This window comes from Crocodylus siamensis, chromosome 5 (assembly GCF_052110815.1).
Source record: "Crocodylus siamensis isolate JL-2025a chromosome 5, ASM5211081v1, whole genome shotgun sequence".
Taxonomy (NCBI): domain Eukaryota; kingdom Metazoa; phylum Chordata; order Crocodylia; family Crocodylidae; genus Crocodylus; species Crocodylus siamensis.
Genome location: NC_143399.1, coordinates 89,442,089 through 89,465,023, shown reverse-complemented (window position 1 = coordinate 89,465,023; position 22,935 = coordinate 89,442,089). Strand labels below are relative to the sequence as shown.

Below are 22,935 nucleotides of genomic sequence, written 5' to 3'. Positions count from 1 at the left end.
TGAAAAAAAGAAAATATGTGAAGGATTATTGTAAGCATTCTTGTTGTTTCTGCTTTCCAGAAATTTGTTTTTTGTCTCTACCTGCCATTTGAAAAGAACATAACACTACAATGATGAAGGACAAGGTACTGTAATTCTGCAAGGCATTTGGGAATATGTCAAAGAAGCTACAAAAATTTAATAGTAACAAGTGAAAAGAGCAACAGAGAAGAAAGTATAGAAAAAATACCAAAACACTATATCATTAATATTGGTTATATTAATGTACTATATATGTTAATAATATGTTAGTTCGTTTTTTTAAAACACTTTACCATTAGGAACCATCACTTAGAGTATTATACATTAATGTAAATATGTGTTAAGGGCCCTTAAAACAGGAGTATCCACACATTAGGGCAGGGAAATGTGTTAAGGGCCCTCTGAGCAGCTTAGAGAGAACCCTCTTCCATCAAGGATTGTCTCTAACTGTTTTTGGGTAGATCATGTTGCAGTTACGTGACTGTTCCACAGACCCCAAGCCAGTTGGGATCAGTCCTTCAGCAGCTGAGGAAGTGTTGCTCCCAGCTACTCTATCTTCACCCACAGTGACCTGTAGTCAAAAAAAAGAGTGAAAGCTAAAAGTTGGCATTTTCCAAAAGGCACTTTGAGTCTAACAAGGGGCCTGTTGCATCTAAAAAAGTTGAGAGCCGCTGGTCTAATTTAGTGTAGCTGTGTTTTGAAAAGCAACTGTACAAAAAGGCCCCTTGTTACTTAACAGATAAGCTTCTTGTGCATTGTCAGGGCAAAGGTTTGTCTCAAAAGTCCAAAGGTAAATACATTTTTACTCTTTTCTACATTTTAAAGAGCCAATGCAAGAATATTGAGGCTTGATAGAGCTGTGCATTCTCATCTTTTTTTGTGCATTATCAGCATTATTGGTTATTAAGTTCTAACCATTTACACCTTATAAAATTCTAATTTGCAACTCTGGAGGCTAGAAAAGCTTGTTTTCTAATTAAAACTTGGATGCATATCATATGAAAATCATTGACACACAACAAATGTGGCATTTTAAATGTCATGTTACAGGGAAGAATCACATTTTAAGAACATTTGCTCCATAACTTGAAGGAACAAAAATGTTAGCAAATACAAAGTGAACGTAAGATGTGTCAGAAAGATTTCTGTTTTTTCGCTGCTTTTTCTATAAAAGCTCTCAAAATTGCCTTTACAGGCATGAAACCATGGACTAACTCCATACTAGCAAAGAAAGAAAGTTTACATTAGATTTTCTTTTTCCCATAGTATACCTTCTCCCATGGGTTCATTAAGAATGTGAATTTCAGAAAAAAGGTTTGTCATCATTTGATCAGACCACTTGTTTCTGATTGTGATTTCACATCAGTGCTAAGAGTAACTGAGTTCAGTGAACTTATGACTGTGTGAAACCATTGTAAACCAAAGGACAGCTGGATTTCTAACTTCAGCTGTTCTGTGGTAACTGTCCCTAGGTCCACAACTATCTGTGGTAAGTAAAAGCTAAACCAGGGCAACTTACCATTCTTTCTTTTAAATTGAGTTAAAAACAACTAGTAAAAGTCTAGAGATAAACACTCATATTTTGCAGGGTGGGAATTTTTAGTATTTATGGTCAATATGGCTTATTCACTGTAAATAATATTAACCTCTGATTTTTTTTTCTATTTGTTTAATAAACATATCACTTAAAACAATTTATGCATCTATTCTTGTCATTTCTTGTCTAAATTTCAGTTGTGTAGGTACTTTATATATAAAAATCCTAATTTGTTTTTGGGTAATCTGAAAGCATATTATGGAGTAAGGAGCTCATTTTCAGGATGCTGATTGTTTCCTCTAGGTATCAGGTTATGATGATTACACAGTTACAAGTTGCATTGTGTTAGTGTTCCAGTGTTGCCAAGCAACAAAAAGACTCCTTGCTCATCCGACAGCTTCATTCTTCTCTGGCTTCCTTTCTTGCTCTTTTCCAGGGAAGAATTCACCTTTTAAACTAGTGTTTTGGCTTTTAGGGTTTATCTGAAGTGTTTTTTGGTGGATGCACTCCTATTTATAGTGCTTTATTGAACAGGATTTCAGAAAGTCTGTGAAGTAAGATAAAGTCGATCCTTTAATTTACTCTCATCTAAGGAGGTAAAGAGAATGACCATGGTTTCCCAGGGGGCTGAAAGGCAGATTAGTGGCCTGAAAACAGTCAATCAGTCAGTCAAACCAATTCACAAGATGGATCGCCAGCAGTATCAAAATCTGTTACAGAAAATGTACGTGCCTTCTGTGAGAGGACCTGATGACAGACATGATTTTGACAGCTTCCAGCAGAAAGACAGTAAATCTTTTCTTAAATTCAATCCCTATACTCCGGCAGGTGGGCTGGACTATCCTTTATTCCCACACCGGGACAATGTGCCTTTGGTTGACCCCTGCTCAGGATTCATAAGTGCAGGAGCTGATGCTCTTTTGCAGCCAAACTGTGGCAGAACCATTGATTCGTTGGTGGATTACAGTGATGTAAAACCTCATCAGCGGGTTCCTGCTCCAGAAAAAACCCCACAGGCTGCACACAGAAGGCATATGATTTTGTTAGAGGAAATGAACCAGGACAGACGTTGGAATTCCAGGAAAGTGTCAGATGCTGTGATCAGGGCACAACTTGGAGGTAAAACAAGTTATTATTATTACTTGTTAATTGCATCTTGGGCTCCACGAGGCACAAAGACATTCCGTGCCCCACAGAACCTACAAATTATGACCTTGTTTGCATTTGATATTTACACTGAAACCAACCACAGGGAAAAAAAACAGAACAGTTAGATGATTAATTGTCCCGAGAGCAGCATCCAGGTGCCAAAATATGAAATTATAGCTTAGAAAGGCAAAGCAAAAGAATTTGAAATTAATTAATATAAAATAAACTATAATCTCTTAAAAGGTAATTACAGTAATCAAAATGAGTATCTTATCATACTGTGAGCTGGTATAGTTTATCAGTTTGAAGAGTAGCAACCCTAGACACTGATGCATCTTTTGACACTGTGTGCTACAAAGCTAAAGTCACTTCAACCAGAGCACAACTTGGCAATAATGTGGATCATAGAGTGGAATTCCTCTGGAACCGTTAAGGTGCCTTGGTCCAAATACATGCGGTGTAGTTATATATACGACAAAATATCAATAGTATTCAAGAACTGATACATGGAGCTGACTTGCCCATTGGGGCCTGATTCTACTCCTCTTAAAGTTGGCAACAAAACTCATTGGCTTTAATGGGAACATGATCAGACTGGCTTAATCCTTCAAACCATAATCTGTTGAAAGAACTGAACTATAAAACGCCTCCATGGGGTACTTCTAAAAACAAAATGCATCACTATCATTAAGCAGTACAGCAAAACCTTTTTTTAAAGTTTAACAGAATCCAAAAATAATTTCCTTAATGCTCTTAGAAACCTGAACAAAATTTTAGAAGATCCTTGGGCATGCTATTACAAAATTCTGAAGGACAGGAAGATCCATATGATCTTTAGTGTAGACTTCACTAATATTCATAACTGTAAAGAACTTTTTTACAATGCAAAAATACCATTGTCAGCACTGTAAATTAATTGCGTTTTATTCAAATCAGTCATCAGAGAAAGTCCTTCAGTCCCACAAATTTTAGCAATAATACTGGTTACCTTGTCAAATTATTTAATTTTTTTTACTTTAAATAAAAAACATGATGCCTACTATAGTCCTAAAAGTAAATTTTTAAAGCCACAAATAAATTAGTAAATGAAGTATAACCTTAACCAGTCTATCAATCTTTTCTTTGTTCAACCTCTATCACTCGCACTCAGTTTCTCAAATTCTATTCTTTTAATATTTTCTCTGATTCTTTGTTTTGTTTTTACATATATTTCTGGCTTTTATGGCAAAATAGCACAAATTGCCAGAGGTAAACAGCTGCTTTTATGCTGGTTTCTGGAGAAGAAAATGAGGGGACAGAGGATCTGAGCTAGAGATAGCTGAAAAGGGACATAGACAGACAGAGAGAAAACATGAAACTGTGACCAAGTCATTGTCTAATTTACAGTGATCTGAAATGGCAGATAAATCTAAGATTCAGGCACATACAGGTTTCCCTTGCTTTATGCTGTACATGCGTTCCTGGAAAATGTCACATTAACTCGAATTTGCATAAAGGGAGCCCAATTTACAATGTAACAAATATGTTCCAAGACCTTGACTGTACTGACCCCCAGACCCATTTCTACCAGTTTTACAAAGCAGTTTTGATAGTCACCAACAGCAGACAGTACACAGAAGCATAGGATGGTGGTGAATGTTGCCATAACGGGGATGGCAGCTACAGAAACACGTGTTGCAGACAACAAGCAAGGAGTACAGGTCCACACAAGAGACTATATTTTAGTGCACATCACTCCCACAATGCATCACACAAAGCAACTGACTGCAGGCTTCCACCACACCAATCACATGAGTGAATTTACCTTGCATATAATGAATTTTTGATATAAAAAGATTGCATAAGAGTGAATTCCCACATACAGAACCTGTATTAAGCAAGGGAAACCTGTACCATCAAATACTTTTCTTCAGGTATGTCAGAAAGACCCAAGTTAAGATCTTAGGGTTAAATCTTAGTTCCACTGAAATCAATGGCAAAACTCAGAGTATCTTAGGAAAGGCACCTGAAAGAGCCACTCCAACAGCATTTTCTTCATGAAAGCTGGGCAAAAGCTTTGCAAGCCTGGTTTTATTTACAAGTGGTTTTGGACATTGGCTAACCTGATAAGGAGAGCTTTAAACTAGATTCTATGGCGGATGGCAGCAAAACTACCACATGCAAGTGTACAGAGGATCATGACCTGGAAAAAAACGTGGTGGAATAATTCCCATAACTGGAATATTAATGTTGAGGGGGATAGCTTGTTTTAGAAGTTAGGTCCAGGAAAAAGGGATCAGACATCAGACATTTCACTATATATCAAGAATAGATTCATTTAGTCCAAACCCTCCCCTGCCCCCTCCAAAAAAATTATTTGCATATGTGGTTGAAAATGAAGGGGGAAAAGAGCGGTGATATTATGGTGGGGGTCTGCTATCAACCAAATCAGTAAGCAAGTAGATGAAGCATTTTCCTAGCAAATAACAAGAATACTTAAGATTTGTGAAGTAGTAAAAACAAAGAATTTTAATTTTCTTGAAATAACAACATGCAAAAAAGGCCAGCACATTTTTAACAGCTTTAGAGGACAATTTTCTGGAAAACTGAAAGAAAGGAAGGAAGTAGGTTCCTTTATTTTGGATCTGCTTCTCAGCAACTGGGATGACCTGGCTGCAAGTATGAAGGTGGTTGGGAATTTGGGAGAAAGTGATAATGTTATTTACAGTATTTACCAGAGTGACCTCCCCTCCAAGCTGATCTGGGTGTGGGGCAGGCTTCAAACATTCTGTCTCCCCATCTCCTATCTATCCAGGAGCTGCTGAATTGGGAGTTCCAACCGATCCTGTCCCATGCAATGATGTAGATGCCTACCTGGTCAAAGGTTTTATCCTGCCATCAAGAAGAAAGGGAAGCGGGGACAACCAGAGTTAACAAAAAAATAGTAAAGTCAAATATTTGCAGTAAAAAGAGCAAGCCTGTCTGTTTACTCACCCAAGGACTTATAGTTTACATAGTTCACAATCTCTGCAGCATATAAACAGGGCTAACTAATAATAGAATACTGCCTTCTGGTACTAACCAAAAATCTCTTTTTGGCAGCACATGTACTTAAACAAGCTCATCCAGAAAGTGCTGCATGCAAAAATCAAAGTAATCCATCAAGGGCTCTCTATTACCAGTAAAACCAATTGTATTTCCTCCAGGGATTTGATAATTTATGATCTGCAAAGTTATATATATTCATCGCGTGATAGCTTTTCACCGTTGCCAAGTAGGGGAGAAATTCTTTGCTTGTTCAACAGCCTCATTTCTTCCATGTGGCTTCATTTGTAATCAACCTTTGCAATTTAAGATACTGTTTTTATTTTGTTTCTTTGTGAAATCAGTTTCAGTGGCTGAGTTTAATCTTGAAATGGTTCCATAGGAAAAGAGAAATGAAAGAGTGAGTGAGTAGTGGGACATATTTATTTTTCTGTTACACAAGTCAAATTTGACAAAGAGCTGAAACAAGCTATAAAGTTTAAACCTAGGATCACAGCCACCTAATAAGGGGGTGTGCCAGTAGCAGTGTCCAGCTCCCACTGAAATAAACACCAGCTCTCCCATTAACCACCAGTGGATAAGGTCATGCCTTTAATGTACAATGCATAGTCTTAATGAGAGGATGTAGTGTTGACAACTTGTCATTTTGGTGTTTTTTATAAAGGTTCTGCTCCTGGTTTTACGCAAGTAAGCACAAATCTCAGTTTTCATATTTAAAAAAATAGGAAATGTTTACTTCTCTTGGTGCCTAAGAACTTGAAAATGTGACCCAAGGTATACCATCAAGGGATACTGGTGCGAAACCAAAAGACAAATTAAAATGCACCCAAATTTATAATTGCCATAAATCCCTGCTTTGTAAGAGTTGAGGGGCTAATTTCAAATAATAAGCCAACTTGTTCTTGGTAGTTAAAGTGATATAAAACCAAGCCAGTGAGTTCCCAATCTTGACAAGAGCAATCAGAGCATGCTGCCTTCAATCCTGCGGGATGAACAAGGCTATGGGGGAAATTGCAAGCTGAGAAACTCGACCCAAGGGCAAAAATTAATATGACTATGCTGAATCTCTCTGTTGAAACCAGAAGGAGAAAGGACAGTTAGAAGATTAATTATTCCAGCAGCAGGATGCAGGTGTCAACATAGCAAATTATAATGTACTGTGATAGAGCAGAGGTCCCTGAAAATTCATATGTCCAATTATTAAAGCAAATGTAAAATTAGAGCTGTGTCCTTATAAGACATGCAGGCAGAACAGCTGTCATATTTATTTTATACATACAGCGTGAGGAATAACTCCTGCAACATTTGGCCTTTAATCAATGAGCCAATGGAACAGTGTTTTAGTACTGTAAAACCACTGGAGGAACCCACTTATAATACATGTGCATGTCTGCTTCTTGCCTGTAGAGGGCAGTCATACATGTGTACTGTGTATACATACAACTAATACAGCTTTATAGGAATGCAAACAACATCAGAAAGCTTCTTAATGGGCGTATTAGACTTGTGTGAACTTAGAATGCTGCCTGGGATGATACAAGGCTGAGGCAAATTGAGGATGCAGTTGTGAACTTTTAAGTGACCCACATCTGCTTGTTTTTGAGACGTTTCTCAACAGGGTTCTTTTACTTGACAATGATTCATTTGAAAAAACATTAACTGGGAGCATCTATATGAGATGCTTACTGCAGAGTTGCCTAATTAACTCCGCAGTAAAGCATTACCGTCTACATGTATGGAACCATTAGGCCAGAGCAAACTAATTAATTCCACCTTAGGTTAGTACTGCCCAACATAGGTAGTATCCTACAGCGGAATTATTTACTCCACCACAATGCACATGTAGATGCTGGCTGGGGTACAAGGCTGTGACAGTGCAGTTGCTGCCTACTGGTTAGTCCTGCACTGTATCACCCTCATGCCCGAGCCAGCTCCTCCATATACTTACCTGGCAGGGGAGACACCATGATCGGAAAGGTGGTTTTCCCAGGGTGCTCCCCAGGGTAATTGTCTCTGATATGTCCTCCATAGGAGGTCTATATTGAGCAGATTCTTTTTGGTATTGGGTGGTGGAACCGGAGCGTGCTCCATCCACTCCATGCATTGACCTGGTATTGCAGTGCTTCCAGGACCGGTGCAAAAAAACAGAAAAAAAAAAAAAAAACAAAAAAAAAAAAACTCCTCCATAGCATGTTGAGTCAGAGGAGCAGCTCCAGGCAGGCAGACTGACTCCCCACGCCCCCTGCCAGCCAGGGCTGCACCACCCTGGCTTAACATGCTACAGTTTAATTTCCTTTTCTGAAAATCTTGGCCTTGTGATTTAAGATGTTTTATTAACCCTAGTCATATTCAAAGGACTAGTTGTTTCTGGGGAAGACCTGACTTGAATTACTGCCAGAAACAGTGGCTCATATATTCTTGTTACTAAATATAATATAATAAGCTTTGTATTCATTGGATAACCTTGATATTTGTGCCAGAGACAAGAGAAAAGAGTACAGAGAGAAAATTTGATTCCTTCAAATGTGACGGCTAGATCCAGACATGCAGGTATGTGGAATTTGTGGCACTGCAGATCTCTTTGTGGTGCCACAAAATGCACATTAAACCACACACGATGGTGCTAATTTGCAGTCAGTGGCAAAATTGGACACTGGGATTTCCTGGTAGTAAAAAAAAAATACCCAGAAGAGAAAAGCAGTGCAAAAAAGGCCTGAGCTGGCTGCTCCCCTATCTCCATGTGCCTCAATGTGGGGGCTCCCCCAGAGCTCCCCCACCTCAAGGCACACTGTGCCCCAGCCAACTGCTTTGTGGCTGGCTAGAGTGCTGTGTGCCTCAGCGCAGGAGCTCCACAGCAGATTCTCTCCTCCCCACACAGCACGTGAAGTAGCAAGACAGTGTGTCCTGCAGCAAAGTGCACAGGCAGGGGCACGCACTGCAGCACAAAGTAGCGGCACAAATTTGTTCCTATATTATTTGTGCTGCTGCAAGCATACACCTCTACTCATGTGACTGTGACTGAGAGGGCAACTATAATGAGGCTGAAAGATGGTATGAGAGGGGAGTATTCTCATAGCACAGACACAGAACTGTGCTGTGGCTGCCTACCAGCTACACCTTTTTTAGAAGTATACCTCTCAGAATCAGCAAAAAGACTGCTTCATAAAGGTATTACTGCATGGACACTGTGCACAGCTTACAACCCAATCCTGTGTGTATTGAAATGCATGATTTTTCATTTGATAAGTGTACATGAACCTAGGTAGTTTCAACAATGTGGCATGTGATGACTCTTTTCAATGTATTAGTGCAATTTTATTATAATTACTGACTGGGATATTTTTCTTGCATGCATTAAGTAAGGTAATTTTATTTTCATTGATAACACATCATATTCTGATATCAGGGCCAAATCAGCTCCATGTATTTTTAATTTGTCTGTAAATCTCTCTGAGGTTCTAGAAATGGGTGAATGAATATAGTTTTATGGCTTTCATGATAACATATAGACTACAGTACAACCTCATTATAATAAATCTATTTATAACAAAACCCAAACCTCCACTTTTAACAATCCCATTACAGGAGTTAATTTTTTCATTGTGATTATGCAACAAATTATAATCATAGAATCTCATAAAATTAGGGTTGAAAGGGACCTCAGGAGGCCATCTAATCAATCTAACCCCCCCAGGAATGTCCCCAACTATATCATCCCAGCCAAGGCTTTGTCTAGCCAGGTCTTGAAAAACTCCAAGGATGGAAATTGCACCACCTCCCTGGATAACTTGTTCCAGTGTTTTACTACAGTCCTAGTAAGAAAATTCTTCCTAATATCTAACCTAAATTTCCCTTGCTGCAACTTGAGACTGTTGCTCCCGCACATCCCCTTCCAAGTATTTGAAGGCTACTATTAAATACCCTCTCAGTCTCCTCTTCCCTAGACTAAATAAGCCCAGTTCCCTTGAGAAATTTACTAACAGTAGTATAGTGAACATCTTGTTTTAATGAACTTTTTTCCCATGCATATATGGTTTTGTTATAAGAAATGTATATTATATATGCTTTCATTTAGTTTAACAAATTGTTGCTTTAAAATGATTCACACAATATCAGGTCTTTTCTTTCAGGGTGGACAAGTCCAGTGAAAGTTACTCCTGCTCCACCTAAACAAAATGATGCCTTTCCAATACATAAATGTGCATTTCACATGGACCCAAACCTTAAGGTAATGTGTGTGATGCTATTTGTTTTAATGATTATTCAGACCTGGATTCTAGAAAACATTTTTAAGATTTCTAATCTGCACAGTGGTTTCCATTTAAAATAATTTTTGCCAACTATTGTCATGTAATGATGGCATCTGAGAATACTACATTAATTTCTTTGCCCAATTAGAGTGAAATAAGCACTGTGTTTCAGATGAGTGTGTACTATTTAGTTGAAATAAAATGCTCACTTTGCAATAGTGAACACTGCCTCTGATGTTTTGCAAAATCTTTTTGTTGCATCTTTAAATCCTGCATAAATCGATCAAGGGGTAATTATGCAGTCAGCTACATATAGTCCTGATCCTTAATTGAGGCTCTAGATCAGCATTTCTCAATCTGTGGGTCATGACTGAAAAGTGGGTCACAAGAATCAGAGGTCCAGAGATACTTTAGAAATGGATCAACAAACTTTAAAAACGGATTCTCCTTTAAAAGAGAAAATGTGGGAAATCAGGGCTTTTTCCTTGCAATCTGGCAGAGTTCCAGCCTGCAAGGGACTGCTTGTGGCCTCCCTGCCCCCCACTCCATGATCCCTACCCCCACACACTGGGGGGCTGGTGCCTGGGGGTGGGGGCTGCAAGTCAGCAGTGAAAAGCACTGGGTTGGGACTAGCCATCAATGTTTACAAATATGTCCTAGTACAAAAAAGGTTGAGAACCACAGTTTTAGATAATAGTGTGAGATTTGATTTGCAGATTACATGAATATTACTAGTTGTGTAATATGAATATACATGTCTACATACCCACACTAGAGATAGAGCAAGGGGAAAGATTTGAGATTTCAGAGAGATGCATCTAGTATAAAAATATCTTTCTGCAGTGGTGCTCAGCCTTCTGGACCCACAGGTCTGATGAGTGGCGTGGGGCCAGTCCACAGGTCAGATCCTGTAGGCAGGTTTGGTCCCCAGGCCAGATCAGTCTACAGGATTGATCCAGCATACAGGACTGTGTCATCCAGCTGTGGGACGCTGCAGAGTTCCCGACATTTGGCAGTGCGGGAGTGATAGCAACATTAACTGAGGCCTCTTCTAGAGCCAGACCTATGGGGAGCTCAGTGGCCTAGATGGCACAGTCCCAAGAGCCAGAGTTTGAGTACCACTGCTCTCATGCATTAGTTACTCCCCCTTTTATGGTCTGAAAAAATGAATGCATCTAAGGCAACCTCCTGATAGCACTATTTGTGAAAGAAGATGATCCTTATTCTTCTACATTGTCATTGAACCCATTGACTTTTTCTGTTCACATATTTAAAGTTACTTACATGCTTAAGTCCGTTGTTGGAGTGGAACACAAGAGAAGAAGTTGCCTTTTGAGAAAAGAATGTAAAATTGCTTATTCCACATTTTGATACAAAGGACAAATTCAACTTCCACCAAAACAGACCTCTCAGCTCATCTCCCCTCTTCCCCCTAAAAATCAAAGTTTTGTGTGGGTTTGCAGCATTGCATTAACTATTTTTTGCACTCTACCATATGCTGTACCACATTATATTTTCTATAGAAATCAAGTGACCCTTCTGCAAATTGGAGAGAAGAAAAAGCGAGGGACTATTTCTATCGCTCAAGTACCCAAAGGTAAAAAATCTTTTTCATGAAGACATCATTTTACTTCATTTTCATCATCTGCCTTTATGTAGCTTTCAGGAGTTGTACATTTAAGTGGGGGAGAGCAGTTCAGCAAAACTAAACTACTAGGGTTGGGAGGAGTTACTTATTCTGTACCAGTACTACTAGGGTTGGGAGGAGTTACTCATTCTGTACCAGAACAAGATCAGTTCGAAATGACAGCTGTCTTTCAATCTATGTCATAATACCTATTTCCTTCAGTGCCAATTATGGGACAGTTTTATTGCATATAATTCTAGACTGCTTATTTCCCTTAAAACAAAATAAGCATATTTGTTTCTCCCATCATTTGTGTTTGTCACAAAATGGTCTCTTTCCATCCATTTTTTGCAGTTAAAAAAATCAAAGAATTTAATAGAAGGATCCATTTTGATCATGGTTTTATTTTAATATAAAAAAGCAATAATGTATGGTTCAGCATCTATGTGTGGGTAATAGTGATTTCAGTATTCATTACACTAGGAGTTACTTTATCCATATACATTAGAAATTCTTCAGTGTCCTCCAGCTTTGTTAAGAACTTTCTTCCCTGGAATGTGAATAGCGTTATTTTTACTGAAAATGGGGTGTTTCTACATGAGACACTTTACTCGAGATTAGATGCTTACTGTGCAGTAATTGGCTCTAATTATGAGTAAATTTGCTACCTGTAAATACAAGTAGCAAATTTACTTTCAATTACTTACTGTGCAGTAGCGCACATGTAGATGCCTGACCAGGAGCACATTTGCTTCTGGGCAGCAGGGGGCAGGAGATTCCAAAGCTTCCAAAACTTCTACCAGCTTTCCCCCCAAAAAGTCACACCCCAAGAGGGCTTTTGACCCCCTGAAGTGAGACGTACCAGGGACTTTTAATATGAAACTGCAGGGCACTAAGGTGTGCCTGCTACTTTAAGGGCAGAAACTGCCTAGAGAGAGGGCCCCAAGAGCCAGGCAGAACCCCCACAGGTGCAGGTTGCCATGGCAGCAGGCTAATGAGGGAATTAGCATGCACCTGCACCCAGTCAGCTAACCAGAAGGTGGCAGGGCCCTGGGCACACATAAGCTCCAGGGCTGGGACTGAAGGCAGTTTGTGTTGTTGCTTGTAATCTGGTAGACAGGCTAAGGTTATTGGGGAAGGAGGAGGCCTCATAGGAGCACAGTGGAGAGCCCAGCACCAGAGAGTGTGTGGTGACAGGGGCTGTGGAGAGCCCAGCACCAGGGAAGGCATGTAGACAGGGGCCAAGGGTCCAGTCATGACAGGAGGCCAAGGTAGACTAAGGCCTCAGAGGGACAATGTTTGAATTCTACCTGTGTGGTATGGGGCATAGTAAAGGGGCAGTTTTGGAGCCATGCATCTAGCCCATAAGGCTCAGGGTGTCTCAAGAGGCATGGACTTTGAGTAAGTCCCGGCAAGGGATCCAAGGGCAGCAGGATTTAATTGGGTTCTTCAGGACCATGACCACGCAGTCCTGTGGGGAGCCTCCCAATTTATTATTTCAAATAGTAAGACATGGCAGGAGAGATTAGAAGGCACCCACAGGGTGAAACTGGCATGGTTACAGGGCCCCAAAGACATCACGGTCCTAAAGACATCACAGCTGTCTCTAAAAAACCATACAGCAGATGCATGTATTTCAGAGAGATATTGTGGCTAAATAGTTAACATTTGTCACTGTCATCTCAGTATTGTGTTCTGCTCCCAGGCTTTGCCCCTTAATTCCTATATACAATTAGCCATCTCTCTGGCCCTTATTTCATCTAAATGAGAGAGGTGTAGTGTTTGCTACTGGAAAGAGTAGCACCTTATTAAGACTAACTGCAGAAGAGGTTGAATTAGATCTCCTGGCTCCATCAAATCCTCCTCCCCAGGAGTAAAGGGTTATATAGTAAGATAAGGATGACCCTTTTTGCTTGCTTCCACATCTGTCAGTGCTCTCTGGGGGCACTCATCTGTACAGATCATTCTCTTTCCCTGATCCTTGAGAAATAAATCACATTTCTTGCGCCATCATGTTAGCAGACTGTTAGGAGTTCCATTACAAAATTCAATCCATATACAGAAGGTGCATTTTAAACCCCTAGCTATTGATATCATTCTGTACGCTAGCTATAAATGTCAGTCTATATACGATCTATAATTATTGTGTTAAAACACTTTTCTTTTCTTAATGGTCTAGAGCATATGAAGAAGTTCCCTGGGATAATATGTTACAGCCCAAAATCCCACCTCCAGAATCAACAGTAGAAAAGATGGCTGATCCCATCTCACCATGTTTTACAATTAAGAGATATTATCCTGTGCCAGATATAAGCCAAGTCAGTATACTTTTTATGACAGTTTGTGGGGTTTCTTGTATGCTAATGAGACACAGCACAAATTACAGTACATAGGATATATGTATCCATATGTTTTAATTAGAGGTAGCTCCAAACCATGACCATATATCCAAATGCTCCAGTAGATTGGAAAAATTTGGATCTTGATCCTAGCTTTATAGTTCAGGACTGTCTTTTATTTCAGGGCTTCATTTCTAACAAACAAAAGATTTAGTAAATGCAGTTGCATGCTAGAAGAGCCATTTATTGCAAATCCAGTGCTCACTGAGGCCAATGAGAGTGTTTTCATCAAAGCTGGTCAGATTTTTATTCAGTTTTATTTTGTTTTTATTCAGTAACAAGTTCATAAAAAGATGTTTCCACTAACATTTTCCATTCCAAAATGGAGACAGTTTCTATATGATGGACAATAAAGATGTGTCATGCTCAGATGCTCATCTGTAAGTCTGAGTTTTGTGACCATGTTATCTCTTTCAAGATGCATCCCAAGCTTACCTCATGATGTGAGGAAACAGTTGCATCAAAAGACCCCTCTGGCTGTGGTCCATAGCAGTAGTCTAATTGTGATATCCACTCTTCAGGGCATATGGGAAAATCCAACAACAGTTCCCATGAAGTACCAGGGTTCTAAATATATAGAACTTGTCTCAATGACTCAGGAGGCCTTTTCCAATCTTGTGTCCCTACATTAGCGTTTTGTTTTTCAAAGAAAAAGCAAAAATTTTCACAGAACATAGGTACCTCCTTGGAACAATTCTCTTTGACAAATGCCCAGTTTTCCATTAAAAACAATTTTGACAGAAAATCTTTGCCCAGTCCTACTTCTGTTGATTTCAGCATACACTGGACTGGGGCCGTTGACTTCTCTCTCCTATATTTTTATAGTACAAGATATTTTAGAAATAACATAATATTGAAAACATTTTTCCCTTAGCTGAGTATAAGAGAGTTAGTGAGGTAGGGTTAGATGGTTCAGGCTATTGATTTTGAAATATAGAGACTTCTGCCTCTGTCACCTCCTTAAATGGGGCTCAGGTTGGTGAAAGAAAGTGTTGCTAATTGATAAGTACCCTGTAGCCTGCCTGACTTGGGTTGGTGGTTCCCATTTAGTTTCCTACAGGGAAAAGTTCTCATTAAAAAATGCTGTTACAGGTAATGGTAATGGGCACCTTTGGTAGCCATTTTAACAGGTGAAGAATTGAGTATGATGATTGCAGTATTATCTCATCCCTCCAAAAAGTCGATGGCCAGGATGAGAAATTTTCTCCCTCAGCTCCCAGCACCACTGCCAACCCTCCCCCACACTCCCCTGTCTAACTCCCCTGCTGGGAAGAGCCCAATGCCACCCTTGGCCCCATCCTGCAGCGGAGTCTCCCTTCACCCCGCACACAGATCTGGGGGTACATGCCTCCTGCAGGGGTGTGCACAGTGGCAGGAGCTGCCCCCCTCTGCCCAACAAGCTGCTCACAGCTCTGTCCTGTGCCCTGCCCTGTCTGGGCAGCACCCACTTGTGCCTTGGTCCCACTCCCTCCCTCACCACAGGTGCCTCGATTTGCCCCCTCCCATGCCCCTTCCCCCACAATAGACTTACCAGCTAGATGCTGCTCTTCTAGCTGCTGAGCTGGCCATATGCATGCTGTGGCTGTGCATGTGCATGCAGCATTTATCAGCAACATTATCCGTCACATCAGCCAAAAAAAGCTGATTACTGATAATGTCAATTTTCCTTTATTGGTGCCGATATGATATGGACTGATGCATCAGTGCAACTCTGTTAATTAATACTACGTTTTTTGAATGTAATTATTTACTTTAACATCATATTTTCTCATATACAACACACTCTTTTTCCCAAAACAAGCTGGTGGAAACTGTAGTGAGCATGCTGCTCAGTGGGCACTTCTACACAAGACCCTTACTGCACAGTAGCCTAATAACACTGCAGAGTAGCATGCCAATTAAAAACCATGTTAATACACTACTGTGCAGTGTTATAAGCTACTAAACAGTGAGTATAAAAAAACAACCATGTGCCAGCACTAGTATGCTGTAGTACAAGATACCATGCATTGAATTAGTACTTGGTTAACCAAATATTAAACTTAGTATAGTAACTAGGATGTATTAATGAATGTGTAGACACCCCCAGTGTGCAGGAAACTGAGGCTAGGTACAGACATTCAGAAAACCTGAGGGGGAATCAATTAAACGTTTGCAGGTTTCTGTAAGGTTAGTTCAGGAATGAACAGAACACACATTCATCCTGTGGTTGCAGGGGGGCATGCAGGCTGCTGCAGCGGCTGAGGCCAGCAGGTTGAAGGTGCTCCTGCCTGCTAGAGCATGCGAAGATTGGTTGCCATGTCTATGCAACAGAAGCTTCAATTGCTCCCCGCAACTCATGCCTGGCTGCAGCTGACAGTTCACCCCAGGCAGGAGGCAGGGCTGGGGACAGGCTTTGCTGGCTCAGCTCTGACAGCTCAGGGGTGGGCCACACTGAGAGCTCAGCTAGAGAAGCAGAGCTGGGGGCGAGTGCTAACACAGCTCCCTGTGAGGGGGATTAGCAGGGACTCCAAAGGTGCCTGGGATACCAGCAGATGGCACCTAACATGAATCAATAGGGGATCTGGTACAGAAATTTGCACTGGTGTAACCTAAATTAATTACGTTTTTGCAGGCACATTGATCCAGATCTATCTTAAACTGGGTTCCACCATTTTTAAATCAGTCTGTGTGTGATGCACTTCTGTTCTGTTATGGGTATAGACTAATTTTTGATCACTTACACCAGTTTATGTGTAATGTCCAGGGATCCTGGATTTTGCTGTTTGAAAATCCCAAATTCTCTGATAAAATACAAATTCTCTGATTTAAAAACCCCAAATCCATGTTTTTCCTCAATTAAAATGAAACACCACTGTATACATAGGTATCAATTGAACATAATATTTTATTTTTGTTTACATTTACAATTTTAAAGCAATTTGGAAGCCTACCAGTACTTCAATCATTATACTAAAATACATTCTAAATACCTATTTAGACTATTTATTCAAAGTACCAATTTTGGCATTTGATTTAGGATTTATCATGGAAAATCAGAGCTCCCCTTGCCCTCTTTGTCACCAGGATGCAGGTCCAGCTGACCCTCTGCCCCCCACTGCTTTGTGGTGCTGAGCACCCCTGATATGCCAGTGTCCTGTCCCAGCCCTGCTGGTGCCCCTCACTCTCTACCCACAGCCCGTGCCCCTACCAGTGCCCCTCACTCCCAACCTGCTGCTCCCTACCCCCAGCATGTAAGGAAGGGAGTTGGGAATGGGGAGTGGGGGCACTGGGGGCAGGGGACACATGCCCCTCCAGATTTCTGTCCCACAGTGGGGTGCAGGGCTACAGCCAGGTTAGACCAGCCTCCACAGCCCAGTGGTCAAGACCTGTGTGGTAGGGGGCACTGCACTGCCATCGCCACCAAGCTGAGACACTCCCATCCAGCCCAGCAGCAGCAGGGGACACAACTCCAGCACTGCTGCTGTGCCTAACCATGGTGGCATGGCACTCCTGCCTGTGCCGCATTCCACCCCACACATGCACATGACACCCCTAGACTCCACTCTCCCCTCTCAGCCCCTAGCAGGCTGAAACTCTGCCAGCCTGCAAGGAGAAACCCACAGTTTCCCAGTTTTTCTCCTTTAAAGGATAAAAATCTATGTTTTTCCTCAACAAATGGAAAACCCAGATTCCTGATAATGTCTGTACCTGGCCCAAGAAATATGATGAGAACAATTTCTGCCATTTATAGGCAAAAATAAAAGTAAAATTTGGACCTGACTCAGAAGGAGCAGAAAAATGGTTCTTTGGCTCCCTGGCTTCTGCTACTCAGTTACTTACTACAAGGAAAGATCTTTTTTCCCCTTTGTTCTGCCTTTCAAAAACAAGGTGTGTGTTATATTCGGGGGCACATTGTGTGTGACAAAATATGGTAGTTAAAAGTGTTTTATGACTACTGCTGTCACCCTCTAAACAATAATTGAGGACAGATAAAGCTGTTTCTTATAACAAATCCCCTCTGTTTTTTTGAGGAAAGGAGGAAGAGAAACACAGTTCAGTTTGAAAAGTTCCAGTGTGTTAATTGGCTTTTCATTAAATGTAATCATTTCTTTTCAAAAAGGTTAAACACTATAATCTTTGTCTAGTTTCCAGACTTTCCTGTTTCTACTAAGCCTCATTATTGATATTTTGAAAAGTAAGGTTCTGTCCTGCAAACGGGTCAGTCTTTATCTTTGAGCATATCCAAGTGCAGGATCAGTGCATAAGTATGTCAAGCTAACTTAATTAAGATAGTCCTCATGTCAAGAAGTAGTTGTCATGGATCATGCACCTTTCAAGGGAAGCTCTTCCTGAAGACTCCTCAAGAAGCAGCTTTATTCAATCTTTCTCCTTCAGGGCCCCTGCCCTGGTGTGGCTTTTCAGGGTGTGGGCCTTTGACTTGACACTGGTTCCTCTCTGGCTTCCCCAGCGATTTGTAGCACACCCATTGCAAAGAGCTCCTTCTTTTTGGTCAGTCCTGGGATTGCCAAGTCCCAAAACACAGCAAAGGCTCTCCAGGTACTTTGGGACTCCCCAGAAAGATGCCTTTATTTGCTCTCCCTCCTTCAGGATCCCCTGAAGCTGACCTTGGTGTGATTTTGCAAGGAGCAAGCTTCTGCTTTTGAGATACAGGCTTTTCTCTGTCGCTGACTTTCCTGGTGATCCATAGCAGTGTTGCCTCAAAAGCTCTCCTTCTTGGTTAGCTCTTGGAAAAAACTGATGATTCGCAGTCCTGTTAACCCAGAAGAACTTGGCTGTCCTTTTGACTCATTTAATTCAGGTTGGCTTGAAACATCTGGAAAGCTGCCCCTGGGACCCAGCAATCCTATGATGTCTGGAGGCCCAGGGTCACCAAATGCTAGAGAAAATGCAAAGGGTATGATGATACTTCCCCCTGCACCTAAGACTACTTTATCAGCAATCCATAGTGCCCTCACTTCAAAGAGCTCTTTTTTTTGGTCAGCTCCCAAGAAGGCAAGGTAGACTTGTCTCAAGGTAGTTTTCTTCAAAGAAGTGGGGGCAGAGTGTCAGCATCCCAAATAGTACAGCGGACAGCTCAGCTCCAAACAGTCTTCATTGTGCCACTGCAGTTCCCACTGTCCTTCCCTGGATTATTTCTTTCTCTCCAGTAATCTGCCCTCCCTGGGACTACCCTTCCTCCCCTCAGCTCACTCAGAGCCTCCCTTTCTCTTCTCAGCCCAAACAGTCACCCTTGCAATGAAACTGCCACAAAAGCATAGCAGTTAGCACAGGGACTAACAGTCATCTAATAAAATTAAACATAGTGTCATGTGGAACTAATCGTGGAGTAGTCTCCGTAGCTTGCTGTCAGGCCTGGATTGCCATCTCCCCCTGGGGTGAAAAGGGAATCTATAATGTCCAACTTGTGAAACTCTATGCAGCAACTATGTTCATCAACACTGAGCCCCCCAAAGTGTTTCCCACCAGCCTACAGGCTAAAACTCAGCCCATTTAGCCTCTTTATCACAGTAGTTTTATTTTAATTCTAGTCCGTTGGAGGCCTCTGGGACAGATTTCAAACAAGATGTTTTACCTCACCGCAGAAACCAATTGATTTGTAAGTTTCTCTCCTGATACATTTTAATGGCAAATGTCTGAGTCTTTTCAGCACTGTGCTTCTCTTATGAAATGTTCTGTTTATGACATAGTTTTATTTTTCAGATTCAAAGTTATGTAAATAACATATTTGCTGATCATCTGAGTTAATGATGACTCCTATACACTTTACAAATATACTGTAACCCAAGATATCACAATATTTTGATTAAATAGTCAGGGTTTTTCAGAACAGGTAAACAAGAAACCTAGCTTGGAAATGAGCCAACTGTCCCCCACCCTTCTCAAGCTTTTTGAACCTCAGCCTCCCTTCCCTCCCCAACAGGTTTTGCTTGGGATGCTAACCCCAACTGTTATGTCCCTGAATCATTCCACAGAATTGACTGAAACACCAGATACCTGAGCTGAGTTTTGGAAAGCTGGGGCTCTATCTGCTAAATTTTGGCAAAAATGCGCAAAAATCCTTTTCTGTTCCTTTCCTATGCATCCTCTCAAAAATCAAAGCTCCAACTTCCCTCTGCCATGCCTGCAAGTCCTTAAAAACATCTCTCTCAGTAGATCCCTTTTTTCCCTGTCAGCTGCATAAAGTCTTCTTAACATAGTAGTCTGTAACTTACTGAGGAAAGAAAGATGTAACTAATTTGTTTTGTATTTTATTCTTACCAGTGTAAGCCCAAGCTCTCGCACTCAGCACATCCCTCTCTACACGTAAGTAAAGTTTTTTGCTATATCATCCATTTTGCAATTCTGATTTATTTCAGCCTGTTTTTTTTTTTTTTCTGCAGGCTTGTAGCTTGACTATAAGATGTGATCTGGTTTTACAGACTTTTTCTTGAGGCAGCGGACATATCCGCAACCTGGCAGCAACTTGTCCCTGCAAAGACATTCCCAGTCAGGCTCTGCTCACATGCTGCAAGTGCACAAATAGACTGGTGAAGATGTTCCAGGGACATCACCCCCTGGCTTATCTTGAGATCTCATAAGGTCCTACAGCTCCAGTTAAGGCTCTGGTATGGTGCTGGGGCTGGGAGAGACTTCCAGCTCCCATCTTCTGCAGCACACCACAGCACACTGGAGTCTTCAAAGGCTCGTGATCTAAATAAAATGTGTTTTATTTAGATCATGGTAAACATTACTGTGCAACTGCTTAGAAAACTTTTTAACTCACAGTAAGACTTATTACAATCTAAATAAAACGTGTCCTAAGTGTAATGTGCTACGGGGTCTTTACAAGTGTATTCCCATGTTTGGAGCATGCAACTAGGAGTAGAGAGGGGAACTGTTCAGCACCATCTCTGTTGGGACATGCTGTCATTGTGTGGCTATCCCCAGTGAGTCTAATTGTCCTCTGATTAAGCTTGTGTTATGCAGCGGACGTCCTGATTTACAGTACTGTAAACTGAGAATCAGGCTCCTTTTTGTCTTCTTTGCAAACATATCTTACTCTAGCATAACATAACAGATACAGACCTAAACGGAGAGGACAGATGTTTCTCACATTATTGCCCGCTTCCCTGAAAATCATCACTATGCATATGTAATGAAGTTATCTTTAATTATATGCTGCTAGTACAGTGTGTATGTGTCTTCATCTTGGGATGTGAGTGGATATAGGATAGTTCGTCTCCGTTTTTTTCCTCCTTGTAGATAACTTTAAATAAATAACTGTAATCTTGGAGTGCAGAGTATGGCCCAGCTATCTCAACCAGATGTCTTATGGATAATGTACATGTCTTTGCTTTTCCTTTTTGTTCAAATAGTGGCTGTATTGGTGCTGAGAATTTTGAAGACATAGACAATGCCAGCATAGACTTGATCACTCTTACCAATGTTAGGACTTCGAAACCTCGCTACACAAGCACCTCCTAGTATGTTGCTTTTATACCTTCCCTTTTTATATGATAACTGTTTGAGAGTTTTTAAAAGTCCAAGGCTCTGTAGAAAAGGGAATAGGATTGTCCCTGTCCTGGATGGAGGTATTTGAAAGATGGGAACTATTGTGTTTGCAAGTACTTGGAAAAGTTGTTGTCACCAAGGGCTGAGTCAATGAAAGAAGATCCCTTGACATCAGTGGCCATGATATCAGGCCTATGCAGATCAATGCAGTTGAGTTAACTTACAAAGCCATTCCAGCTGACTGTGCAAAATGTAGTCACACAAGCTATTTGTAAGATAGGTAGAGAGTTCTGCAGCAGGATGATCTAGCGTAGTTTGATTAAATTCTATTCTGCATGTTCATGTTGGAGAATTTCACTTACTTGTGGCATACACATAGTTAGGCTATCTATAAATTCATCAGGGAATCCTTGGTCACAAAGCTTGGCATTACTGCTGTTTCAGGCTGAGGCAATGTCACAGTTTTCAGTGGAGCTACACTACTGGAAAAATTGGAGTGACACAGTAGTGAAGCAGATCTTTAACCTAGAAAAAAATTAACTAAGCTGTCGTATTTACCCACCTAGAATCATAAGGCAGGGAGGGATTTTAAGGGTCATCTGGTCTAACCCCCTGTACAAAAACAGGATGTACTATTCCTAAATCACCCGAGGGCATCGCCTATTCTGACCCTTCTGGAAAACCTATACTGTTCAGCATGTTCCTTGTGGTTTCTTTTCTTCTCTTGTCAAATTTTATTCTTCTTTTAAGACATCCAAATCAAACTTCCTTTAATGCAACTGTGACTGGAACTGTCTTAATGAGTATTTAATCAGTACACAAGGAAAAATAAAGTTAGGTTGACATTTCTGAGTTCCTACCTTTTGATAACTAATGGCTGATGTTAGGGGGGCTGAGAATCCACAACTTCTGCGTAGTTCAGAAAGGACATTTCATAGATTTCATAAACATTAGGGGCTGGAAGGGACCTTATGAGATCATCGAATCCAGCCTACCTGCCAGAGGCAGGAAGTCTGCAGGGATCAGATGATCCTAGCAAGATAAACTCCAAATGCCTTTTGAATGAGTCCAGAGTAGGTGCTTGCACCACCTCTGTGGAGAGTCTATTCCAGACCGTGGACATTCAGACTGTAAAGAAGTTTTTCCTTGTATTGAGTCTGAATCAGCCTTTTAGAAGTGTGTGGTTGTTAGACCTAGTTATCCTTTGGAGAGCCCTGGTGCACAACTGTTCTCCCAGATCCTGATGCACCCCCCCTTATATACTTATAGGCAGCCACCAGGTATATCCTGAGCCTTCTCCTTGCCAGGCTGAAGAGTCCCATGTCCATCAACCTCTCCTTGTAAGGCTTGCTCTCTTTGATCAAATGGGAGGCTCTCCTCTGGACTCTCTTGAGCTTATCCAACATCCCTCCTGAAGTGGGGGGGCCCAAAACT

General features: G+C 41.0%; 1 protein-coding gene and 1 pseudogene across 1 annotated transcript in view; both read left to right on the top strand.

Moving 5' to 3' along the window:
• Positions 1 to 2,163: 2,163 nt before the first annotated feature.
• Positions 2,164 to 22,935, top strand: part of SPMIP7 (sperm microtubule inner protein 7) — a 40,829-nt gene continuing 20,057 nt past the window's right edge. Inside the window, exons 1-7 of the mRNA XM_090049551.1 lie at positions 2,164 to 2,677; positions 9,862 to 9,959; positions 11,505 to 11,578; positions 13,788 to 13,926; positions 19,539 to 19,606; positions 20,272 to 20,313; positions 21,366 to 21,473. Of these exons, the coding sequence (XP_089905677.1) occupies positions 2,164 to 2,677; positions 9,862 to 9,959; positions 11,505 to 11,578; positions 13,788 to 13,926; positions 19,539 to 19,606; positions 20,272 to 20,313; positions 21,366 to 21,473 (1,043 nt within the window). The remainder of the gene's footprint in view (positions 2,678 to 9,861; positions 9,960 to 11,504; positions 11,579 to 13,787; positions 13,927 to 19,538; positions 19,607 to 20,271; positions 20,314 to 21,365; positions 21,474 to 22,935) is intronic.
• On the top strand, positions 7,709 to 7,876 carry LOC149864390 (U2 spliceosomal RNA; annotated as a pseudogene).